The sequence below is a fragment of the Nicotiana sylvestris genome, chromosome 11 (assembly GCF_000393655.2).
Source record: "Nicotiana sylvestris chromosome 11, ASM39365v2, whole genome shotgun sequence".
NCBI classification, from domain to species: Eukaryota; Viridiplantae; Streptophyta; class Magnoliopsida; order Solanales; family Solanaceae; genus Nicotiana; species Nicotiana sylvestris.
Genome location: NC_091067.1, coordinates 21,625,164 through 21,644,904, shown reverse-complemented (window position 1 = coordinate 21,644,904; position 19,741 = coordinate 21,625,164). Strand labels below are relative to the sequence as shown.

The following is a 19,741-nucleotide window of genomic DNA, read 5'->3' as shown; positions in this document are numbered from 1 at the left end:
TCATAAAGGCATGAATCAGTGTTTGCAACCACCAATTCTACAATTAAAGCATGAATCAAGCTAAATATCACTAACCCATAAACAAATAAGCCCTAAATTAGAAGACCCATTAAATACCCACACTAGGGTTAGGTCACAACCCTAGCTAATGGGTTTAGCTGCTCATAATCAAGGTAGAAATCAAATATGGAGATGAAATATAAGCCATAAAAGTTAATTACAAGAATAAAATCTAAGATTATAGGCTAAAGCTACTCTAAAATTACTCCAAATAGCAAAGTACGGTTATTCACGAGCTCCCTAATACAAAAATGACCTAAAAATATGAAAAAGATCTATTTATACATAGCTAAAATTACTGGAAAAAAAATACCCCTACGGATGTTCCGCAGTCAGCGGAATACTGAGCGCCTCAGCGTATGAATTTTTGCGGCCGCGCAAAAGCGAGCGCGGACTGTGTTTCTGCGATTTTGGACTGGGACTGGGCTTGCTTTCACTGGGAGTGTAAAAGAAACTGCCTCAGCATTGTCTTCAACCGCGGCCGCATAAAATGTTCGTGGACCGCACTCTTTATATGAGCTCAGATTTCCAGGCCTCTGAATCTCAATTCCACCCTCAGCAGAATTTGCACCGCGGCCGCTCTATTTCACTGTGGTCAGCGGTAGCTGTTTGCATCCAAAACATCTTCTCTGAACCTTAATTTTGATGTCAGCGTAATTATGGTCGCCTAAGCGGTGGACCTTCCACGACTGCCCTTTTCCTTCGCTGTTAGTGCTTTTATCTCAGCTTTGAACTTGTGCAGATTTAACTCCTTTATGAGCTGGTTATGACTTTCTTGCCTCATTTTGACCAAACCCTGCAAACAAGCATACTAAGCTAGTTTTCGGGAATACTTTTACACATTTTTTGTCCAAAACCTAAGCAAAAGAGAGCATAAGATAGGCTAGAATTCGTAGTTATCAAACATCGATCCCTTCGATGATCATGTGAATGACGTGTTGAGGTTATTCTTGATTTGTTTATTAGAGTCCCTATTTCTGAAATAATTCTTGGCTCAGTCTCTCAAGATTTCTCAAAGATACCCGTGGTTGAATAACCGGGCTACCTCCTCTATCAACTGCCAGCGATCCTCTATTTTGTGGCCGTGAGTGCCATGAAATTTGTTCATCTGGTTTGGATCCCTTTGGGCTGGGTCGGATTGTAGAGGTCGAGGCCATTTGGTATTTTGATGCGTGCGATAGCCGATACGATGGCAGCAACACCAACGTTAAAGTTATATTCCGATAACCTTGGTGCTTCTTTAGGTCCGATAGGCCTACCGAATATGTTCTTATTCATGAGTCCTCGACTGTTCTGGCCTCGGTCATTTCTCATTTTATTTTGCAAAGAACTCCCATTCGGACCCGCTGCTTCTTCGATCCTCATTATACGACTGATATCGATCCCTGTTTGTCCTTGGTTCACGGTCGATATCTCTCTTCACTCTGTGGATGGGTCTAACAGGATAAACGGACCTAAAAGAAGATTCTAGTTGATCACCTTCGACTCTGATCTTCAATTGATGTCGGTTATGCACAACAACCCAAGTGACAGCCGGATATTCTATCAGATTCAGCTTCAACTTCTGTGAAGCCACTAAACTTCGAACATTGAGTGCTTGGGTAAAAGCTTGAATGGCCCAATCATCAGCGACTGGTGGCAAGTCCATCCGTTCCATTTGAAACTGAGATACGAACTCTCTAAGCATTTCATTATCCTTCTACCTTACTTTGAAGAGGTTCGACTTCCTGGTTTCGACCATGATAGCCCCAGCGTATGCTTTCACAAAAGAGTCTGCAAGCATAGCAAATGAGTCAATATCATAGCTCGCTTTGACAAGGTTTCTCCGAATTTATTCAGCAAGACAGACTCGATCTCATCATCATCCAAGTCGTTTCCTTTGATGGAGCATGTGTATGAAGTGACATGCTCGTTTAGATCAGTCGTCCTGTTGTACTTAGGAATCTCGGGCATGCAGAATGTTTTATGGATCAACTTTGGAGCTGCACTCGGAGGGAAAGGTTTTTGTATAAAATTCTTGTAATCCAAGCCTTTCAATATCGGCGGTGCTCCCGGGATCTGGTCGACCCTGGAATTGTAGGTTTTCACCTTTTTGTCGTTCGCTTTGATTTTCTTTTCCCCTGATTCTTTTCGTTTCGTCAGTTCCTCAAGCATTTTTATGATCTCGGGGTTATTACCCGACTCGTTCCTACTCGACCTCTCCGTGAGCTGTTCCTCTTTGCGGGTAGTCTCTCAAGATGAATCAGGCTTGATTTTGCTCGGTACGTGGCTTTGGTTTTGTAACTGAGCTATTGCTGCCTGTTGAGCTTGTAACATTTCAAAGATCATCCGTAGATTGATCCCGTCTCCTCATTTGTTTTGAGTATTCTGGGTTGTCAACCGGGCTCCACCACATATGCTATTCTCGGGGTCAGTAGGGAAGCTTGTATCGATATCCATATGCGAATTAGAATCCAACAAGTCCTCAATTGGAATTCCTAGGGGATCAGCGGGCGGTACCTCATTACCGGATGATATGTTATTATTTTCACCGTGGTGACCAGACTCATTGTCAGCAAGTAAAGGTGCTAATTGTGAGTTTGACATTTTGAGCTTAAGCCTGAAATCAGAGACGCTTCAAAGAACAAGTGTAAAATAGTGTGTGTTATGGAAATTTGTATCAAATAATCACTATTATCCTTAGCCCCACGGTGGGTGCCAAACTGTTTACCCTCAAAATTGGATAGCAATAGAATTTATAAGTGGTTTTAAGGATACGTGGACTAATTTGACACAAAGCGATAAATTGAATTATAAATAAAACGAACAATAATAAAGTAAATTCAAACCGTGTGACTTGAACAATTATAGTCTTGAAATGTAAGTTTCACTTGAAGCAGATGTAATTCAAATGATATCAAATACATAAGAGCAGTGGTTTGCTGAAATGAAATAGTACTATAATGCTTTGGGATGCGAGTTACAATGTGTTTTACAAATGATCAGACCCCCTTTATATAGTAGAGGAGTCCTATTTTAGGTACAATTCTATAAAAGGTAAAAGATCTCATGATTTGCTAATTAGCGGGTTTTTCATTGATACGTGGTGAGATTCGAGCCGTGATACCCGACCGGTTGCGGATATTTTGCCTCCCGTTATTCGGTCTGACAATGTTTCCTCGAGCTCATTCGGGGTCAAGGTTGATTCCGGGACCATGGACTCGATGTTCTCGAAGACGGGCATCCTGACCTCGTATGTCGGTTCGATGGATCCCGAGGTCGATCTTCAACCCATCGCGTTTCAATCGCAATCTGTCGTGCAATAGTTGAGCCCAACTTCGACCGTATACAATCAGGATAGGAAATACCTATGCCTCCAACAACATGAAGATGGAACAGATCAGATCCTAATACAATCTTGAGGGTAATTTGTCATAGAAATGATAAAGTTGCTAATGAGTTTTTGAAGAAAACATTCCAATTAGCAAAAAATAGCTAAGTTGCTCGGAATCTTCACTTTCGGTGTCGTATCCATGTAGATACGACACGGGTGTGGGATCTGTACCGCATAAGGTCAACCAATTTTGTGTGCTTTGACCAAAATCGGCCAAGAAATTTGGCACAGATACAATGATTTCTGAAATTAAAACAAAAGCTAGGGTGAAATTGAAGAAAATGGAATAATTTATATATAGAAATTTTTGTATTAATCAATATTTTCTCCTTCTCAGAGACCTTGTATGTTTTTCGCATAATATAAATAATTTAGAGATGTTTTTGTATCTCTTTTTTTTTTAGATATTTGAATTATTTGTAGCCGAATCTCTGTACTAGTAGTTCTACCTGGATCCGTAACCTCGAATCTTAAAATTTAGATCATGAAAGATCCTCACCTACATCATGCACCCACACCCGAGTTTAAGCAACTTAGAAGAAGAGGCCATATTGAGAAAACAGGCCAACATACTTATAGAAAAAGAACCAAATGTATTGAAAAATAAACAGGAAAGGGAAAAAGGGAAGAAAAGAAGAACATTTTGCAGGGAATCTGCTATTAGGTTGATTCATTTGAAGGATTTTAAAGAAAAGATGATAAGTTAAAAGGCTGCTGGAGTACTAGAGTTACTTGAGGAAGCAGTGTACTAATTTTTCTTTCTTTTCTTCTTTATTGGACAAGGCATTATCAGTACTTTACACTTGTGGTGGAATGCTCTAATGTATAATTCTTTTGATATGTTTTGTATTACTTGTGAGATTACTATTGACCACATATTATTGTATATAGTGAAGGAATATTATTATATTAGTATATGAGTTGAAGGGGAGTCTTGGCGTAACTGGTAAAATTGCTGTCATGTGACCCGGAGGTCACGGATTCAAGCCATGGAAACAGTTTCTTGCAGAAATACAGGGTAAGACTGTGTACAATAGATCCTTGTGATCCGATCCTTTCTCGCACCCCGCACATAGCGGGAGCTTAGTACACTGTGCTGCCTTTTTTAGAAGAGCTTAAACAGACCATCATATTCAACCCATATAAAGAACCATTTCCTTTATAAATACCAGCTATGGAATTGAAAATGCTGCTCAAGAAGATACACACATTTCATACCTCGAAAGAACTAAATTTAACTGATTATCATTACAATCGTGTGAAAATCATAACAAAGAGACAGGAGAGAATGATGAAGAAAATTATTGGACTATGTAGCTACGACGATCGAATTCTCCAAAAATGCTGCAGCACTCATGTCGGATCCTCCAAAAATACATAATATTTGGAGGATCCGATATGTCTGAAGTGACATGCATTTTCGGAAGATCCGACATGCGTTGTGCCAATTTTGGAGGATCCGCGCCATCAAATATTACCTAACTATATAGTACACTACCTAACTAAATAGGTTAGTTAATATCCTACCATCAAATTTGTGTGTTGGTTGAAGCTTCTTGGCTATTAGTCACCCTATGTTTTGATCCAATCTCCAATTCTTGCCTTAGCACAGCCAATGAATCTGAGACTTCAGCTTTATACACATAAAACTTGCTCACAAACAAGAAAAAGATGAAGTTCAATAAGTTAAGTACCGCGAATAACGCATAGTAATAGTCAAGATGAGATGCATTCAAGTTGTTTAAGATCCATCCTCTGTGATTCCCATGCTTTTTAGTAATATCAGAAACTGTTGAAAGCAAGAAACTACTAATGAAATTCCCAACTCCAAGACTTGTCATAGAATAAGAAGTTCCTAAACTCTTCATTCCTTCTGGTGCTTGATCATAAAAGAACTCAATCTTAGCTACTTCCAAAAATGCATCAGCTGTTCCCATAAGAATAAACTGAGGTAGCAAAATCAATATAGATAATGGTACTTGTTTACCATTTTCAACTAGGCCATTATCCTTAGCTACACTAAGTCTATGCCTTTCGACGAACGATGCTACTAACATGATCAGAATATGGAATGCCATTCCAATTCCCATTCTTTGAAGTATATTTATACCTCTTGGATTTTTCGTCAGTCTTTTGGCGATTTTCATGAAGAAACGATCGTAGAGCACAACGGAGACTAGCAACGATATGGTAACGAATGCACCTAAACTAGCTGGAGGGATACTGAAATTACCAATGTTTCTCTTTAGGGTTGTGCCTTGTTTGACAAAAAGTGTGTTGATTTGAGCTATCATTGTGCTTGGAATGAATGTAGCTATCAAGATTGGTATCATCCTTAGCATTTGCTTAGTTTCTTCCACTTGAGTTACTGAACATAACATCCATGGATCATTTGTATCTGTTTTCACACAAGCTTTATTCAGAAACCTGCAACAAAATGTTTTACCGGATTATTACGTCATCCAAAACAAATAGCAACAACAATAATAAACCTAGTGTAATCCCACAAGTGGGGTCTGGGAGGGTAGTGTGCAGAGGCGAACATATGCTATATCGAGAGGGGTCATCAGCACCCGTAAAGTTCGGCAAAAATTCCACATATATATGTCTTTAGAAAATAGTGATATATTAGTAGATGAACCCCTATATAAAAAGCAGAATTTGGTTGAACTCAAAAGTGCACCCCGACCTTCAAATCGTGAGTCAGCTTTTGATAGTGTGTATGCATATCTTACACCTATCTTGTGAAGGTAGAGATGCCATTTCGAATACAAAAATACTCTTGGGATTCTTTTTCCTCTTCTTTTCTTTCTTATCCTATTTTAGTGTGTGTGTTTTCTTGTTATGTATGGTTTAGAGACCTATATAAACAATGGACATAAACAAAACAAGTAGTCCCTCATTCCAATTTTCATGACACTCCTTCCATTTTGAAAAGTTCTAATATTTTTGATACCATACAAATTTTACAATTGTCAAAATTTAAAATTCATTAAACTAGTCACACTTTATTATGTATTCTCTTTAATCATAATTAGTACTCCTATATTATATTAGTATATCTAATTTCTTAAACTACGTGTCCAATAAAATAGTATCACAAATGAGTACTTGTTTCTAGTAAGTGTAAGGTATGTAAAATGCTATTATCATTGAATCACACCATTTGTTTAAAAAAATTCGGAAAAACTACACAGTGGATCCTCTCTAAAAAAATAATAGCCGATAAAATGTATATTTTTTGTATATTTATATTCGTACAAAAAATATACATATATATTGGCTAGCAGATGTAATTATTTTTAGCCGACCGGCCAAATGTGTAACTTGCCCTGAAATTTCTTTACGTCCATTATTAGTTTAAGATAACTAAAAGACAAAATTAAATACAAACCTCAATGTAGGTGTGGAGTCAATTCTGACTTTTCCATTTTTGGTATATTCTCCCAAATCAAGCTCATACAACTCTTTTGGATCAGTAGGGACTGTAACTTTCCATTTCCTTAAGGCAGCTATAATGACCTTAGCCATTCTTGTAAATGGGCTTCCTCTGGGCTTTTTATGCCTATAAAAAGATGATCCAGCCAAAAATATCATTATTGATATACCAAGGCCCACTGTTGGAAGCCCATACCCAAGAGTCCAGCCCACATTGTCTTGAATATACACAAGCACAGTGTTAGCAAAGAGAGTTCCCAAGAAAATACTAAACATCCACCAATTGAAAAATGAAAGTTTTTGAGATTTTTCTTTTGGATGAAACTCGTCGAATTGATCGGCGCCGATTGTCGATATATTGGGCTTCGTGCCGCCGGTGCCGACGGCTAAGGTGTAGAGTGCACCAAAAAACACAGCTAGTTGAAGTGTGGATGCTTTCTTGCAGTTAGCTGCAGTTGGACTGGCACAAGGAGGAGGCTTTAGGCCATGGATTGATACAGCTAGTGTTAGTAGAGACATACCCTGTTACAATTTTTAATAAACGTTGGTTAATCATGGTATAAGTATATACAATACTAGTGACATACCATATATAATGATTAGCTCACGCATGGTTCAAAATTCAGTAGTATAACAACAACATATCAGCATAGTCCCACAAATGAGGTCTGGGAGGGTAGAGTATATGCAGACCTAACCTTAGCCTTTAAGAAGGCAGAGAGGCTGTTTCAGGTAGACCCTCGGCTCAGGAATGGTTCAAAACTCAATAAATATCTTAATTATCAAGTTTACAGTTCATTCTGCTAGGGTTTAACCTTAGAGCAACAGTAAAGTTGTCTCATTTTGATCTATAGGTCTCGGTTCGAGCCGTGGAAGCAGACATCAATACTTGCATTAGGATAGGTTGTTTAGATCATACCCTTGGGATCAGTGACGGAGTCAGAATTTTTATCAAGGGGTGTCAAAATATAAATAATTGGATACATCGAAAAGTCAAGGGTGTCAATGTATAGTAAATATACATAAATAAAAAAATTTATATAGCAATATAGTGTAATTTTTCGGCAAAGGGGTGTCGCTTGACACCCCTTGATTCAATGTGGCTCCGCCACTGCTTGGGTGCGACACTTCTCCGAACCATGAGAGAATGCGAGATACTCTATGCACAAGACTGTCCTTTATGATCCGATGTAGGGTTTATATTCGTGACCAGGGGTGGATTTATCTTAGGCCAAGCGGTATCATGTGACATCGCTTCGCCGGAAAATTTCACTGAATACACATATAAATAATATGCAAAAAATAACAAATTCTGTATAAATAATATAGAATTATACCACATGGTTAATTTGGACTACTTGGTCCGCTGGTTAAGCATTTAAAAGAATAAATAAATAAATTTTAAATCTTAATAAGAAACAAATTAATGTATATCATGCTTACTTTCAAGAAAATCATAGTCAAACTGTATTAGTTTGGAAAACCTACTTGCACAAGAAAACAAACTAAATAAGAAAAGAAAAATAAGTGGGTTGGGGGGCCGGGGGAGGGGGGGGTGTCTGTATCTTATTGGAATAAGCAAGGAAAATTCCAAAAATAGATTCTCTCTAGCTAGATACTAGGAACGTCAATTAGAGTCACAATAATGGACTGAGCTGACAAATGCTAAGTACAAGAAATATTTTTGTGTTTCTTTAATTGAAAATAATTCAACTTTAAATTTTTCATTTTATCTGTTTTATCCTTAATGAGAAAATTTTATAACCATACAAATATCATGACCCCATAAAGCTTTTAAGATCATAAGTTTTAAAAGTCTTCCCTTTTTCTCTTAAACTCCTTGTTGAGTCACTCTACCTTATCTAAATTGATATAGAGGGAGTAGTACTGTTACCTTTGTCATGACTTCATCTTTTCTATTTGTTTTATAGCTTTTGTTTTACAGCTTTGGAGTATCGGTAAAATTATTTTCGTATGACTTTTAGGTCATAAGTTTGAGTAGTGGAGCAACCACTAATGCTTGCATTAAGTGTAGGTTACCTGCATCATATGCTTATAAGTATGATTCTTCCCCAAACCCTATGCGAATATCAAACACTTTGTACATCGGATTTGCCTTCAAGTTAGCAATGGCCTTATCCTTAATTTATATTTTAGTACAAGAGCATGACCATTCATGGTCAATTTATCATTTTGATGACCTATAGCCAATTAAAATAATCAAAATTGTTGTAGGATGCGACAAGAGACAAACGTACAAGTATGGGTCTATTTATGTCACCATCTGAAAAGTTCATATGAAATAAATAAAAGGAAAAAATTTTCAACGTCAAATTTAATTAAGAAAATGAAGTATTGAAGGAGTAAATGAAACTTTTTTTTTATTTAAACCGACTTACCCTAGCTATCAAGACATTTTGAGTAGACTTTTTATGCAATCGATTACTAAGCATCAATTTGATAACATGAGCTCAACAAGTTTTTGGTAAGTAAATTTTTATTTCACAAAATGAACTCAACAAGTTTGATATAAGGAAATATTGCACCCCATAATAGTCATAAATCTTCTAAGAAAATCAGTAACTTGTCGACATGACATATTTAATGTAACGATGGAATATATAATACGGTCCAACCTCTCTATAACAGTCATCGTCTATAATATTAATACTTTATTTTAACAACTAAATTTTTTCATGTTAAATTACAATATATGTCTTATATAACAACACTCCACATAGAAGCAAAAAATAAAGTGTTATAGAGAGGTTTAACCGTAGGTTACGACTCATAACATAGGTTTCAAACATGTCCAACATACTTTTGGCACTAGGCGATTATACTAAGATGTTGTGTTGTTCTATGACGAAGTACAAGTGTTGCGACTCAACCCGAAACAAGTTGTATTTTTACAAAAAATACAGATACAGTCAAATTTCTCTATAACAGTCATATAAGTTTTTATTATAATGGCCAAACTTTTTTCGGAATCGTTTTTTATATTATACTATAATATACATGCTATATGACATTATTTTACCATAGCAACCAAAAAAATAACAAATAAGACTATTATAGAGATTGTGTAATAAGTTGGAGTGGGAGGAGTAGTGACGTACCAAGAGATAAATAGCAGAGGCAATCAAGAAAGTCCAATAACGTCCAAGAAAAGCGTCAGCAAAGTAGGCGCCCAAGATAGGGGTCATCCAAATTGTGCCCACCCAATTTGTCACATTGTTTGAAGATTTCACTGTGCCTTGGTGCAGTTTCTCAGTTAAGTATATTACCAAGTTTGATGATATTCCATAATATGCCATACGTTCGAACACTTCATAAACTGCAATATTCAACTTAAAAGTAAGTCAATTAAGAGAATTGTTAAACTATTTAAATGAAGGTAGACGAGAAAGTAAGGAGACAAACTGTTTAATATGTTCAGATGTGGACTCAGGATTTTAACGTGATAGGGGCATAGTATTCTGCTTAATCAGAATTCCGTAAAAGCTTTTAGTGTTGTTCAGAGTGTCGAGTGACCTAAATTAATTATTTTTAAAGCATATACATACAAAATTCCTGCCAAAATTTACGGAGTACCCTCGTGACCCCCTCAATATTTCACATTAAGTTTGCCTCTGGATATGATAGGTAGCTTTAGTAATGAGCTCCTTAGTCTTTGGTTGTTTAACTCATTATGGTTGAGTTGGTTGGGAGACTTGGGTTGGTGCGACTCAAAAGATATGGAACAAAACAGTCCAAATTACATACCCAAAGAATGGAGAAATTAAAGCATATCTGAGTATCATTAAAGCATATCTGAGTAAATCTGAAACATGGTAATTCGGTGCACAAAATATTTCAGAAAGAACTGTACCCAAAAAATGTGGCATAGACGGTGCCTGACATTAGAGTAAACTACCTTTAGGATAATCCCAATTTTGAATGCATTTTCTTGGAATTGGGTATGAAGAGAGTCTTTCTTTATTTAGAATATGGATTCCACAGTTACGTACTCAGTGGTGGACCCAAGTGGTGGCTGGCGGGTTTAACTGAACCCGCTTCACCAAAAAAATAATACCGTGTATACTAAATTAGGATTAAAGCTGTATAAATTTTATATAAATATTTATTTGAACCCACTTGACAACTACTATTTTACGACTAAAGTTATATACATCTAAAATTGAACCAGCTTGCACAAAATCCTGGGTCCTTCACTGTATGTACTACTTGATAAAATGCAACTTCATGACTTACAAGTTACATCACATGGCATTTCAGAAACTCTTCGGTGGAGAAGAAAGTCCTAAAAGCTTCCTAGCTAGCGTTTGACTATAGATTTCCAAATGTGTTTTGAAAAATTTGATTTGGGTGAAGTTTGGTTTGAAGATGAAAATGTGTTTGGACATACGTTTTCAAAATATATTTCTCAACTTTATTTTGGAAAAACATATATATAATTCCCAAGTTTTGAGATTTTGGCTCAAAATCAGCAATTGGGGTGATTTTGGGATTTAGGGTTTGGGATTTGAGATTTTGCATGGGCAAAATTTATGGCCATACATGAGTTTGCCAAATAAATTTTAAATTTATTTTGGCAAAATTCATGGCCAAACGGATCCTTAAATTTTCGTCGACTTAACAATCAGCCAAACATAATTTTTTAATTAGACTTAATGTAATCAAGATGTAGCTTATAAATTAGAAAAAAAAGACCAACGTGTAATCGGAAAAAACTGTCATAGTCCTGACTTAAAAAAGAAACTTCTCTTGAAAATTGAATACAACATAAAGTAGGGACCTAAAGATATGTCACTAGTAAGCATCCCTAGTTGAAGGACCTAACATCATATGCGGATGCAGTGTTACGATATTGAGTTTATTTGAAATTATTACTTTTAATACGGAATATAATTTAAAAGTTTAATTCATAAAATCTAAAAATATAATTGTTTAATGCTAATTAAAATTATTAAAAATTGAACCAATAAAATTCAAATCTTAAATTCGCCAGGTAGTTAAGTTCAACGATGTTTTTTTTCTCATCGTGGGACACAGATTTTAATACAGTAGCATGGGATTTGCATTATTGGAAGATAACTCACAGCAAACCAATTCATCCAAAAGAGGATGAAACGTGTGTGTAAAAGCAACAACTATTTGCTAGGATATCAGAGGTAGATTTATAATTTGAAGTTTATTCGGGAATCTAATATATTTAATTTACTGGATTTTAATTAAAAAAATTATATATATTTTATGAATTTCTTAAAACAAATACATATTTTAAACAAAAGTTACTGATTTCGGCCATACCCGAACGTCTTGTTCTAGCCCCGCCCCAACAGGATATAACAGTATATATTGCTTAAGAGGCAAAGAGATTAATCAGGTAAAAAAAGTTTTGGGTAGAAGATGATTCCTACAGGTTTACAAAGGGATAAGCTAAAGAAATTAAAGACACTAGACATTGATGATTCATATGGAGCTTTGGCAGGACTAATGAAGCGATATAAACAGTAAGAATTTATATAGCCGACCTTAACTTATTTGAAGCTGAAGCGTCATGCCATTGTTGTCCGTCTATGGGGGAGTTTTTTTTTGGGTGGGGGGGTGGGGGTGGAGGGGGGAGTTGAGGGAGGTAAGATACCATACCAACAATGAAGGAACAAGCTTTCCATCCACCTCTCTTGGATCGAAGAACAGGATTGCCTTTGAGATCCACTGTTCCATCTTTTGTATATCCATCATCATATCCATTTTCATCCACTTGACAAGCTGCCATGACTGTGGAAAATGGATGACCCCTTTATTTTTGTTATGCTAGAAATTGTAAGTGTGCATTGACAAAAAGAAAACACTGGTTTCTCTGTTAGCATATCAAGTATGCTTTTGCTGCTGCCTTTATATAGACCTCATCTTCTTGCCTCAGCCATTCAAGAGTACTTTAAGTTAAATGTATTGATAATGCAAAAAATATTTATATAATCAAGTCATTAATAAAATAACTTTAAGCAAACATTCATGATAAATATTAATTAGAAAAAGGACAGCTTGGTACAACTCATCTCGCGTTAGGGTCCGGGAAAGAACCGCACGATCAAGGGGTGTGATGTAAATAGATTATCATATAATGCAAGCATTAGTGACTGCTTTCACGGCTCAAACCCATAACATGTAGGTTATACGAAGACAACTTTACCGTTGCTCCAAGTATTGATTAACAACATAATAAAAATAATAACTACTCTCTCCATTCCAATTTATGTGAACATATTTCCTTTTTAGTCTGTTCCAAAAAGAATAACCCCTTTCTAAATTTGAAAACAATTTAGCTTAAACTTTCAATTTTACCTTTAATGAGAAGTTTTTATAACTACACAAATATTCTTGACCCCTTTTTGACTTGTTTAAGACTATAAATTTCAAAAGTATTTTTTGTTTAAATTTTGTGTCTAATTAAATAAGTTCACATAAATTAAAACGGAAAGAGCGACAAGTTATAATAGGTTAAGCTTCACAGATTACATAAAAAGCCTTTATACTTTCGATGGATATAACTTAAATATGATATTCAAACCATGTGCTTAATTTCAGCAGTACTACAGCTCCCGGATTTTGTATCAAACATAATTATCTTAAAGTAAGTTGAAAAATTGTCACTGTCTATTAAATGCCAAGAATTATCTTTGCAAATTGCAAGTTGCGTAATAAATTTAATATTGTTTCTCCTTTCTGCCCTCCTTAAAAGATTGACTAAGAAGGATAAAGCAAAGTGATAAAGGCAAGTAGTGGTGCCCATGTTGACTGATACTCATTTTTTCATGCTATCGAAGGAAAACTCAAAATTTTGGGTGCGGCTCAATGATTGATATTATCTCTTCCGGATCAGAAATTTTTGTTTTTTAAGACAAATCTATCACATTGAATCAACCATTTAACGAGTAATACTAATGTAGCTAGATTTGGTCATAGAGATATAGAAATAATACTTCAAAAATCCATTACGTGTCCAAGACTTTCTTCTTCTTGGCTTCTAGTATTATTTTGGCACAAATTTTAAGGATTTAGTAGGCGTTTGGACATAAGAATTGTAAAATTCAAAAAGAATGGTGAAAATATTTTTCAAGTGAAAATGGTATTTGAAATTTAGAGTTGTGTTTGGACATAAAATTCAGTTTGGATTGTTTTTGAAGTTTTGTGAGTGATTTGAGTAAATTTTGAAAATTAGTTTTTTGCAGTTTTTCAAATTTTCGAAAATTTCTAAAATGCATCTTCAAGTGAAAATTGAAAATTTTATGAACAAACCCTGATTTCGAAAAAAGTGAAATTTTGTTGAAAAAATCTTCCATCAAATTTTATGTCCAAACGGGCACTAATGTATATTGTTGCTCTCAAACGCACACGCAAGTATACGTGGTCGACAAGTAATATAATGATAAGTTGAGTGTCGAACCCACAGAGACTTGTATAAACTACTCACTAAATCACTAAAATTGTTATTCAATCCAGCTAAAATCAAAGTCCACTAATATGATTATATTATACTACGATTCTAAATAGTAACTAAATTATCAAGTGACGAGTTGATTGTTGTGTATTCAGTAGAGACAAGTATTCCAGGGTTGTGATCGATTCACCATTCGTATTGTGTTCTAATTAACTCTCTCTTTCATATAAGTCACTCATGGTTGCTAATTAATCGATAAATGCTCTCATAGCCTTCTCCCGAAGTACTACTCACCTATTCTCAATAGATTAACGCATATATTTCTATGAAATCAATCTATTAAGAACACATTAAGATTACGATATTTAATTAAGCACGGTGACTAGGTATATTCTTATCCTAACCACAAATTCGCTCCCCCTAAGGGTTAAGATCATGCTCTCTTTAATTCTTCTCTAATCTAAACACGGTTTTCCCAAGCATAGCATAGATAGTAAATAGAACCTAACTGTTAGCCAGACAATTAAGCAATTAAACATAGAATTGAAGAAACAATCATATATTGATAAATTGTAATCAAGGTCAAACTAATATCAAACAAAAATATTCATGGCTAAATCACAACCCCAGAACAATGGGTGTTTAGCTACTCATGATATAATCAAACAATTGCATAAGTTTTGAATAATTGAAAATACTAGAAAAGATGAAGAAAACTGAGATGTTCTTGCTCCCGGATATTTCTTGTGTGTATTTTTTTCGTCCAAAGTGCGTCTCTTCCCTCAAAAATAGGTTTAGTCTTGCTTTTATACGTGTTGGGTAGGTCTAGGGCCGAAATAACCTTGTCCCATGTGAAATTGGAGAAAATTCACGTCATTAGCGCCCTGCTAGCGCCAGGCGCCCTCCATGGCGCTCCAATATTTTTAGCTACTATTTTTGGCGCAACAGGTAGGGCTAGGCGCCATAGGGTGGCACCCAAATTCACAAGTTTCCCAGTTTCGTTCGTTTTGGCTCAAACCTTGCGCGTTTCATCCCCAATTGCTCCCGAATCATTCATACACATAAAAACACTTTAAATTAATATAAATCATAGCATTTAACATCCCAAATTCACGAAACAAAAGTAAAATATGAGGCAATATATATAAAAATATATATATGCTTTAAGCAAAACATCAACATCCCACACTTAGACTCTTGCTCGTCCTCGAGCAATGGGACAATCTACTACCCTCCAACTATGTACAAGTATCAATTATAGAGGAGCACTTTAACTTTTAACCATACACTATACCCTTGACTATGATCAATACCGACACACAAACATGAACACACAAAAATTCACATTCTTCCCGTTTAAGCATGACCAAGTATAACCCTTCAATTCAATCAATTCCAACAGCATATTTGTCACCACGCAACCTCAAAAACCGACTTGTAACTACTAAGTACCCTCAATTCATGCACTTACCTAACAAGAAAATTTACAACATTACCAATCATTCATGAGATCATGTTCCATCACCAACAAACAAAAGAGTCAATATAGACTAGTCCACACATTCAAATATGCTTTTGAACATAATTTAAGGACATCACACAATTGAACCAAATTCACTCACTCTCACAAAGAGTTCATATGCATCCCGTGGTCGTACCATAAGCTTGCCCGTAGTGTATATTTCTACTAATTTAAGCTAGTCATATCTAGGATCAATTAGGACTTTAAGGTTGTAATGTAGGCTAAGGGGCGGGTATGATACATTTAGAGATAGTGACTAACCCTCCTAAGCACTTTAATACACTACATTCACAATTCAAGCACATATTCTTCTAAACCAATTCACTTGTCACACACCATATACAACATAACCCTCTTTTCAATTAAGCACTTCTATAATCCCACTAGCACAAATCAATAAGAATTGGAGGTGTATGTGTTTTTCTACATTATTTGAACTATCATTTTTTTTTTCTTGCAATATTTTTTCTTTTCACAAACACCATACATTAAGGTTCATTGGCTAGTGTCTTTTGATTTCAACTTTAGTGCACCAACGCGCCCTTCCGTGGTTCCAATCAAAAGCTACTCCCCAATCTCTAACCGTACTTCTTTTAGCGACTAAGTGCCTTAGGAGGTAAAGGTTCAATCAATATCCAATTAAGAACAAAATAGAGGTATGACTTGTAATGTGGGTGCCAAAAGAAAGGCCTATAGGCTCAAAGGAGCTAGCAACAGAAAATTTTATTTTTATGTCACAAGCACATCCATGATCAAGCAAGAAAATGCCTACGTCATCTCCTAGATTAGCACAACTTACAATTTCGCTTCAATTAACACACGGGGAAAGTTATAGACTACACAGGATAGCACAGAAAATCAGAAATCCTCACACACACGTTGCACATGACTCAATCAAGACGGTTCTGTTCAACTCTCATGTCAAGCAAGCACACATAATTGAGAAATTTAAGCAATATTGCACTATGTGGTATACGAGTCAAACGACTGAGACAAGGCGTCACAAAATAGGCTATTTACTCTACTTAGGCTTCACAATTCAAACCAAATACACAGGAAAACATAATGTATGTCCTAGCCTAATGTGCCAGCATCAACCATGTCAATGAGTATCTCAGAGCGACTTAGTTTCTTCATAACTATTCCTAAAAAAATAAAGTACCCGGTTCGAGCTACACCCTTGGAAAAGAACCGGCGCCCAAAGAAAAATCAAGGGATACTACCTAACTATCCTAAAAAAAATCTTTTTGGTATTTTAGTCAGACTTTATCCCTCAAGAAAATTGTCCAACAGATCCATCATTGGGAAAAGTCCGAGCTTTTTTCTATTTTTTTTTCGTTTCTTAACTAATAATTTTTTTTATACAATTACACTTCAGAAATTAGTTTCCCCACCCCACACTTATATTATGCATAGTCCTCGATGCATGATCCTAAAAAGGGGTAAGAAATACACCCTGAGACCCTCTCGGGCCGAGCTCGAACATGATCCTCAATATTAAGGGCCGGGACGACCCCACACTTAAGCTCAAACATGCTCTCCGGCTTCAACTTTGGGTACTCAGACTTCCCCTACTCTGCAAAAAAAAAATAATACAAAACTTGACACTAAAAAATAATCAATAAATGAAAGATATACATGTTGGATTGCCTCCCAACAAGCGCCTTATTTATAGTCGTGACACGACTCTGCTACTTTGCTCAAGTTGAGCGCTTTCTCTTCTTCTTTCTCCCATGAAGTCTAGCCTTTTTGCACGCTCTCGGAAGGTCTCCTCTTTCATCTCTGGCTCTTTTCTCAATCATCTTTACACGCTCAGCTGCAAACACCACCTCCTCTAACTTAGTTGTTCCATCTGGATCACTATAATTTACATACTGACTCTTCTCTATTCCCTTCAATTCGACCACAGTAATCATACACAAGTCTTTATAATGCTTAGGGAGCTTAAGTGCCTTGTACACATTTAAAGTGACCTCCTCATCATCAACTCTCATTTTTAACTTCTCTGCCCTCACATCAATAATTGCTCCACCAGTAGCTAAGAATGGCCGCCCCAAAATAATGGGCACTTCCTCATCTGCCTCGTAATCAAGAAAAATAAAATCAGCAGGAAGAATAAAATTTCCCACTCGAACTAACACATCCTCAATAATTCCTTCTGGCATGACTAGTGACCTATCTGCTAACTGTAAAGTGATTGTAGTAGGTCTAAGCACCCCCAATCCGAGTTTCTTGAACAAAGAGGATGGCATTAAATTTATACTAGCCCCTAAATCACACAGCGTTCTACCAACTTCTTGTTTTCCAAGAGACAAAGGAATTGTGAAACTCCTAGGATCCTTCAACTTAGGAGGAAGTTTACTCTGAACTCGGGCACTGCACTCTTCAGTAAGTGCAACTGTTTCGAACTCTTCATGTCTTCATTTGTTTGCCACAATATCTCTGAGATACCTTGCATACTTAGGCACTTCCTGCAAAATTTCCACCAAAGGCAAATTCACACTCACTTGGCTCAAAATATCTAGGAATTTCTTGTACGTAGCATCATCTTTTTGCTTCTGCAGTATTTGTGGAAACGGAGGTGGTGGCCTAGTCTCAATTATTGGCTCGGGTCCTTTATTATCTTTCTCATTCCCATCAACTGGCTTGGGAATTAATTCTTCTTCAGGATGAGCTGTGTTCTTCTTTTTCTTTGGATCTTGTTGCAATGGCTGGGCTTTTTGCTTGTTAATGATCATGGTCATCTGATTGACTTGGTAGGTCAGTGTGGAGACCTGTGCTGACAATGCTGAAACAACATCTAATTCAAGAACCCCTGGTGATTTTTCTACCATGTTCCTACCCATCTCTCCTTGCCAATCCGGATTGCTTTTCGAGAATTTGTTCAATAATGCATAAATTTCATCAAAGTTTTTCTCCAGTACTTGACCTCCAGCTGCAGCATATACTACAATTTTTGTTTGGGGATGGAGCCCTTCTATGAAAGTGTGAACTAACACTTCATTTGTCTGATTGTGATGAGGATAGTCTCTGAGTATCCCCTTGAACCTTTCCCAAGCTAAGTATAAAGATTCTCCTACTTTTTGTTTGAAGGCGACTATCTCACTTCTGATCTTTGCAGTTTTGCCTGAAGGAAAGAACCTTGCCAGAAATTTTCTTGCCAAATCATCCCATGATGTAATGGAATTAGCTGGTTCTGCCTTTAGCCATCGCTTAGCTTCGCCCAACAGAGAGAATGGAAAAAGTGTAAGCCTCACATAATCTGGAGTGACCCCTTAGTGATATAAGTATCACTAATCTCCAAGAAGTTTAGAATATGCTGCTATGGATCCTCGTGTGGAAGACCCATAAACTGCCTGTTTGCATGAAGTAGCTGGATCATTCTCTGTTTCAGCTCAAAGTGCCCAGTGATTATGGGCATCACTATGCTGGAGGTAACACTAGTAATACTGGGCCTTGCTACCTCCTGAACAGTCATATGTTGCTCCTCTTCACAGGAAATTGAATGAGTGCTTGAATATTATTTGTATCCCTTGCTTCCCTCAACCTCCTGTGAAATATTTTCTCAGGTTCTGGGTCAAAGCCGTTGAGTCTGTCCTGGCTTCTGACCCTGCGCATTCAATCAAAGTTCCTAAGATTAGAGCAACTTTCAAGTAACGTTAGACTAGATGAAATAAATAATTAAAGCAAAAACTAGAAAGTAATTTATATTCAAGTCCCCGGCAATGGCGCCAAAAACTTGTTGCTCCCAAACGCACACACAAGTATACGTGGTCGACAAGTAATATAATGATAAGTTGAGTGTCGTACCCACAAAGACTTGTATAAACTACTCACTAAATCACTAAATTATTCAATCCAGCTAAAATCAAGGTCCACCAATATGATTATATTATACTAC

At 36.4% G+C, this 19,741-nt stretch overlaps 2 protein-coding genes and 1 non-coding gene across 3 annotated transcripts; 1 reads left to right on the top strand and 2 right to left on the bottom strand.

Annotated features, from left to right (window-relative positions):
* Nucleotides 1-4,574: 4,574 nt before the first annotated feature.
* Nucleotides 4,575-12,803, bottom strand: LOC104227540 (protein NRT1/ PTR FAMILY 5.2-like). Its single transcript, XM_070163093.1, has 4 exons — nucleotides 12,524-12,803; nucleotides 9,991-10,208; nucleotides 6,828-7,393; nucleotides 4,575-5,860 (listed from the first exon to the last, which is right to left on the bottom strand). Exons 1-4 carry the CDS (start codon nucleotides 12,651-12,653, stop codon nucleotides 4,963-4,965), a joined length of 1,812 nt encoding a protein of 603 aa, XP_070019194.1. The 5' UTR covers nucleotides 12,654-12,803; the 3' UTR covers nucleotides 4,575-4,962.
* Nucleotides 12,804-17,540: 4,737 nt separating this feature from the next.
* On the bottom strand, nucleotides 17,541-19,318 carry LOC138880806 (uncharacterized). The gene is made up of 3 exons (XM_070160985.1): nucleotides 19,186-19,318; nucleotides 18,301-19,102; nucleotides 17,541-18,258 (listed from the first exon to the last, which is right to left on the bottom strand). The coding sequence occupies exons 1-3, from the start codon at nucleotides 19,316-19,318 to the stop codon at nucleotides 17,541-17,543; spliced, it is 1,653 nt and encodes a 550-aa protein (XP_070017086.1).
* Nucleotides 18,852-18,956, top strand: LOC138882454 (small nucleolar RNA R71). The gene has a single exon (XR_011404057.1). It is a non-coding gene; the product is annotated as a small nucleolar RNA R71 (small nucleolar RNA).
* Nucleotides 19,319-19,741: the final 423 nt, after the last annotated feature.

Coding starts and splice junctions, on each gene's coding strand:
- LOC104227540 (XM_070163093.1), bottom strand. CDS start 12,653: ATGGCAGCTTGTCAAGTGGATGAAAATGGATATGATGATGGATATACA. Junction 10,209..12,523: donor AGCTTGTTCCTTCATTGTTG/GTATGGTATCTT, acceptor TGAATATTGCAG/TTTATGAAGTGTTCGAACGT. Junction 5,861..6,827: donor GACTCCACACCTACATTGAG/GTTTGTATTTAA, acceptor ATTTTGTTGCAG/GTTTCTGAATAAAGCTTGTG.
- LOC138880806 (XM_070160985.1), bottom strand. CDS start 19,318: ATGACTGTTCAGGAGGTAGCAAGGCCCAGTATTACTAGTGTTACCTCC. Junction 19,103..19,185: donor TGCAAACAGGCAGTTTATGG/GTCTTCCACACG, acceptor GGGTCACTCCAG/ATTATGTGAGGCTTACACTT. Junction 18,259..18,300: donor ATTTTGCAGGAAGTGCCTAA/GTATGCAAGGTA, acceptor AAACAAATGAAG/ACATGAAGAGTTCGAAACAG.